General features: G+C 36.1%; 1 protein-coding gene across 1 annotated transcript; it reads right to left on the bottom strand.

Annotated features, from left to right (window-relative positions):
- Positions 1-1591: 1591 nt before the first annotated feature.
- Positions 1592-4920, bottom strand: LOC122054932. Its single transcript, XM_042616344.1, has 6 exons — positions 3681-4920; positions 3001-3636; positions 2331-2526; positions 2126-2234; positions 1889-2030; positions 1592-1737 (listed from the first exon to the last, which is right to left on the bottom strand). Exons 1-6 carry the CDS (start codon positions 4918-4920, stop codon positions 1592-1594), a joined length of 2469 nt encoding a protein of 822 aa, XP_042472278.1.
- Between the last annotated feature and the right edge of the window lie 1709 nt (positions 4921-6629).

Genomic DNA, 6629 nt, shown 5'->3' on the forward strand with positions numbered 1-6629 from the left:
ATTTCAGAAATTAGAAACCAGATTCAGAATTTAGATTTGGCACATAACCTCACTACTGCACGTTGCCAAATGCCAATTGTTAGGAAGGCATCCCACTAATTTCTGAAATGCATTATCTAATAAACTCACTAATTAGACAATGTGCTATGTTCTGAAACTGAATCATGGCTTCATCAGCACTTCATTAGAGTTCTTGTTATATTAACTCCTAGCTTCGCTAGCTGTAAACTCATAGTATCTTGAACTGCCATTAGAAACCTTTGTGAATCAAGTCCCTACATGTGCAAATTAGTGGGAATGCACTAATCTCTTCTAATGGGTCTTAATGCAGTTAGTTGGATGACAAAAGTTTAGTGGGATGCATTAGCAGAATTATGTGCCAAATGCAGTTTCAGAAAAGGAATGCAGTTTCAGAAATCAAATATTTGTCAACAGGAATCAGATTATGTGCCAAATGCATATATGCAGGAATTTTTCAGGCTTGAGTCAGATTATGTTCTGTTGCTGAATTTGTTTCTTAAGTTCAGATATGCAGGAATTTTTCAGGCTTGAGTCTGAATCTGCACTCTGTTTGAAGATCAGAAATCAAGCTTGAGTTCCAGAAATAAAACTGCACTTTGAATCCTACATTCTAATTTCTGATCTTAAACTCAACACTACATGATCCAAACTTAAATTCCTTTAAGTGTCATTTTCTGAAACTCGAAGCTGATTCTGCAATGAAAAGGAGGAAGAGTATATTTCTGATTGAGAAAAAAAATCTAAGTAGTAGTCAAATCCTCATTGTCATTTTCTGAAACTGTAAAAGCTGAACTAAGGAATTCAAATTCTGCATTTTTATGTTGCTGAAGCTACTGATTCCAAGAGACGGTGTGAAAAAAATCATAATTCAGAATTTAGAATTGAGCTTCATATAATGTTTGGAATTCATTAATTGCATAGTTTAGTTTTTGCACACATTCCTCCAAATTGGCACAAAGGTAACTCAACAGTAGCAACATTTTGTAAACATGCTTCTCAATTCTTGAATTGCAATTTCTCAAAAACCACATTCAGAAATCAGAATTCAAGTTCCAATTCCTGCATTCATCTTCCTAAAATGTCACTATTGAAATAAAACCCAGCAGAATACCTTCACTTCAATTTCAGAATTTTGATTTCCAGGTGATTATAGCTTAGTTCATGGAGAGTGGAGCTCAGCAAATAATCTCATTTAGCACTGAAATAACAGGACAATAATGTCTAGTTGCTGCTGATAAGTAACAATTCTTGGTGATTATAGCTTGTTCATTTTTTAAGTAACAATTCCTGTTGATAGAGCTTTTGAATTCTAAAGATAGTTTCATCAAAATGAACGACAATACAAAAATCAACTAAAGCTTTCATCATCTATTTCATTGTTCACAACTGGAAGAACATCAACTATTGAGCCCTCTACGTCAGTTCTAATTAATTCAACATCTACTCTATTTACATCACCTAAAATCGATTCCATATTAGAAAAATTATTATGAATAAAATGCATCATATCCATATCATCTTCATTGCCCATGTTGTATGTATCTCTTGGTGTGTGACGAATGGCACAATATCAATCCTCCTCCTTTGGATCACGAACATAATAAACCATTTGAGCTTGCGTAGCCAAAATAAAAGGTTCATGTTCCTCACGTCCTCCTGTATGTATCAAGCGTGAAAAATTTAGCATTGAAAATCCAAATAGATCAATTTTGAAACCTGTAGCAATGTTAACCCAATCGCATTGAAAAAGAACAATTCGTCCACGACCATAATCAAGTGAGATGATATTAGTCAGTCGACCATAATAGATTGACTCATGATCATCATTATCATGCATCGCCTGCACCATAACTCCGCTATTCTGCACCTTTTTGTTTTTTTTCAGATTCCACCGTGCGAAATGCAAACCCATTTATATTGAACCCATGATAACTAAATGCTACTGGATTTGGACCACGCGAAAGCACCCTAAGATCTAAGTCATCGATTCGTTCATTTACTCGATCAACCTGTAAGGTACACATATAATTTTTTACAGTAAAAATATTAACAAGTATATTTATTAAAAATTTATAATATCAAATAAATCACATATATTACTTACTCGTCTTGCAAACCATTCTGGAAATTGCATTCTAACCATGTCATCCAACTGAGAATTACTTGGGCGTTGGCCATATCTATGTCTTCTCTTCAGTTCATTTTTTATTTCACTGTTCAATATCAACATTAATATATAATTAGAAAAAATGATTAATCATAAAATAATAAAAAATTATGCAAAAAAAATAAAAAATAGTAATACTTACTCACGATATGGTTGCAACACTGTACAATTAGAGAGAATATATCTATGAGCTTGAGTCAGAGTTTTGTCATCCAAGGTAACTACTTGAAGCCCTTTTGTTGGTCGCCCTATATGTGGAAACATCGGTAGTGTGGGAAACTCATCATTTGGTGTCTCTTTATGTCGTGTTCCAGGATTGTTTAATGAGCTGTTACCATCTACATAACGAGAACAGAACACAACGCATTCATCTGCTAAATATGCCTTTGCAATGTTGGCCTCTGGTCGTGCTTTATTTCTAACAAAATTTTTAAGTTTCCCTAGATATCTTTCTATTGGATACATCCATCGATAATGTACAGGCCCAGCAATTCTTGCTTCATACGCTAAATGTACCACCAAATGAACCATTATTGTGAAAAAAGATGGTGGAAATATTCTCTCTAATTGACATAAAATCAAAATAACTCCTTCTTCAGCCTTCTGTAATTCTTCTTCTTGTAGGGTCTTTGCACACACTGTTCTAAAATATTCACACAAAATAATAAGTGGAGCAGTTACCTTTTTTGACAACACGCGACGAAGAGCAATTGGAAGGAATTGTTCCATCATAATATGACAATCATGGCTTTTCAAGCCCATAATCCTACAACGTCCAACATCCACACACTTTGAGATATCAGACGACATACCATCAGGAACACGAATATCTTTTAATACAGAACAAAATATCTTTTTATCATCTTTAGACATAGCGTAACATGCAGGTGGCAAATACTCTCTACCATCTGATTGTGCCCGAGGCCATAATTGTTTCATAATACCCAAATTCTTTAAATCTTTACGTGCTGCGTAATTATCTTTGCTCTTGTTAGCATCATCTAAAAGTGTTCCAACAATGTTGTCGCAAACATTTTTTTCAATATGCATAGGGTCCAAATTATGTCGGATCAAATTAAATTCCCAATATGGAAGGCTAAAAAATATGCTTTGTTTTCTCCACATCTGTTCAATTGATCTTGTTTTTATTCTCACATTTGGTTTTGATGCATTACTCTTACCAAAAATCACATTCTTGTTTAAGGTCATTCGTAGAACATCAGATCCCAACAATGGTGCCAAATCTAACTCACGTAGCTCTAGTTTGCCATAACTTGGCATTGTTCGCATTTCTGAATCTGGTGGTAGAAAACGATGATGCCCTCTGAATGACCACTTTTTGCCATGTTTTAGGTACACTGCATTTGTATTATCAACACAAGTCGGGCATGCATTCTTGGCATATGTATTCCATCCAGACAAACAACCCAAACCAGGAAAATCACTAACTGTCCAAAGTAATGCAGCCCGCAGTTGAAAATTTTTTTGTCACAAGCATCAAATGTGGCAATTCCATTTTCCCATAAATCTTTCAATTGAGTCAATAGGGGGCGCAAATATATATCAATATCATTGCCAGGTTCTTTTGGACCTGGAATAAGGGTGGATAAAATAATAGAATAAGGCTTCATGCATTCCCAAGGCGGCAAATTATAAGGCATCAGGACAATAGGCCAAGTACTATGTGAAGTGCTTTGATTTTTAAATGGATTAAACCCATCAGCGGTGAGTCCCAAGCGTACGTTTCTAGGATCAGACGCAAATTCATAATGACGTTCATCAAATTCCTTCCATGCTCGAGAATCAGCTGGATGCCTTAGATTTCCATCTGAAACACGTTTTTTGAAATGCCACTGCATATTTTCAAACGTCTTAGATGACATGAATAACCGTTGCAATCTTGGTTTCAATGGAAAATACCAAAAGACTTTGGCTGAAATTTTAACCTCGAGACGTTTTTTTCCACCTTTATATGATCTCCTTGATGATTTCTGCAAATTTTTCCATCTTGGAAGGTTACACACTTTGTAAGCCTGTTCATTCTCATTTTCTCCCCAATAAATCATGCAATCATTTGGACAAGCATGTATTTTTTCATAATGAAGTCCTAAACTAGAAATTAATTTCTTTGCTTCATAAAACGACTTAGGCACTTGAGCTTCAGATGGAAGTACTCGACGAAGGAAGTCCAACAATGCTGTAAATGACTTATCACTCCATTTTCCATTCACTTTTAGTTGAAATAACTCAACAAGGAACGACAGTTTAGAAAACTCTATGCATCCGGTATATAGCTGTTGTTTCCCTTCCTCAATTAGTCGATAGAAATCTTTAACATTAGACTCCATCGGTGTATGACTTGTTGATGCTCCAATGTAATTTTCATTACTTGTAGATCCTTCATGAATTCCAAATGCATCATGCAACATTTCTTGTACCATCGGTTCATGGCTAGTTACTTCAGAAACTTGTTGCACTGAATAATGAAGTTCTTTGTTATCATGATCTTGTATAATTAGTTTTTCTCCATGAAAATTCCAAATGCGATAATCTTGTAAGATACCATTTATCATCAGATGTTCGTGTACTGTCTCACGATCATGACTCAATGAATTTATGCATTTGCAACAAGGACATGGTCTCGTGACATCTGGAGCCGCATCACCAAATGCATAACGTAAAAAATATAGGATTCCCACCCGATACTCAAGACTGCCACGTGGCGTAGCCATCCATTGCTTCTGCATAATTTGATGTTGTTCAATAATTTATAAAAGTTAAAACATTGAAGCAAGATTTATCAAAATTAAAGAAACTTCGTAGATAAAATTTCAAAGAACTCAATAAACATATATATACAATTCCTAAATATAAAAATGAAGCTTAGCATCATAGACACGCTGTAAGCAAACTACAATAATAAAATTTAAAGATAATACGGATAACTTGCAGAAAAAGACAAATTAAATTAAGGGATTCATTGAAAAAATTTACAAATCTACCGGCCAACACAAATAAAAACATAATCGATTATAATTTTTATCACCATTAACATATAAAAACATTGTCAGCATACGGAAACTAAACCAAGAAATTACCTCGAGAAACAAAAATCAAAGACGATTTATGATGTTGATGTCGAAGGATGATGCTAGGGTGCAATTAATGTGATGTGTCGCTAGAATAGAGAGGATCGCTGGAACATAGATGGTCGATAGAAAAGAGAAGGCGCTGGAACAAAGAGGGTCGCCGAAATAGAAAGGTTTGATGGAATTGTGAAAATAATATGAGATGCGAGCATGTTTTTTTATTAATCTCGTAGGTACCCCTTTAGAAGCGGTTTCGAACCGCTCCTAAAAGAAACTTATAGGAACGGTTCTAATAACCGATTCTATATGTGTCAAATAGCAACGGTTTATCAACCGCTTCAAAAAAACCCAACTAAAGCGGTTTTAAGAGCGGTTAAACTTGACCGATTCTATTGGGTCTGCTTTTACAAGCGCTTTATCAACCGCTGCTAATATTGCGGTTCTAATGTCCAATTTTTTTGTAGTGACAGTTGCTTCGAGAAGTGGAAGAAAATGCTACATGGAGCTCACCCATAAAGAGGCATTTATGATGGACAAGACAAACCAAATCATAGGCTGAGGCGACATATCTTCGAGCACCTCCAACATTCTCTTTCCATTGAAGGACCAATTACCAACAAAACCATTTTAAAAAACCACTCAACTCTCAAGGCATAATTGAGAGAGGAAAGAAAAGAAAGTATAAAATAATGAGTTAGGCGAGTAAAGCAAACAAACGAGATTAAGACTCGTGTCTAGTCAGTCGATTACACCTCCTTCAACTAGACTTGAGGGGGAGGATAGCGATATGGGTGATGATAAGCTGATCTGTTGGATAACGTGGAGGTCACGGTTGAGAGAGAAAGAAGGGGCCCATAGTTGGGTGAATGCATGATTAATAAGGTAATGGTCGACCAAATGAAAGATTTTCTACAGGCGCCTGGTCAGGTGATTGGGCAACGCCTAACCAAGATTAGAAGCGTTCAGACTTATGAAAGCCTCTAGTATGTGATCGGTTGGGCGAAGGTCGAGTGAGCACCAATGTGTTTATATGCGCTCGGCCGGACAAAGCCCAACCAAATTTAAAGGTACTTAGCCTTATACAGATTTTAGTATATTAAAGGTCGAACAAAGGTCGAGCAGGCACCAATGTACTTATATGCGCTCAACCAGACAAATCTTGACCAAGCTTAAAGACACTTAGCCTTATACAACTTTTAGTATATTACCGGCCGAGCGAAGGTCGAGCAGGCACCAATGTGCTTATATATGCTTGGCAGGATAAACTCCGACCGAGCTTCAAGGCACTTAGCCTTATACAACTTTTAGTATATTACTAGCCGAGCAAAGGCCGAGCGGGCACCAATGTGCTT

This window comes from Zingiber officinale, chromosome 3B (assembly GCF_018446385.1).
Source record: "Zingiber officinale cultivar Zhangliang chromosome 3B, Zo_v1.1, whole genome shotgun sequence".
NCBI classification, from domain to species: Eukaryota; Viridiplantae; Streptophyta; class Magnoliopsida; order Zingiberales; family Zingiberaceae; genus Zingiber; species Zingiber officinale.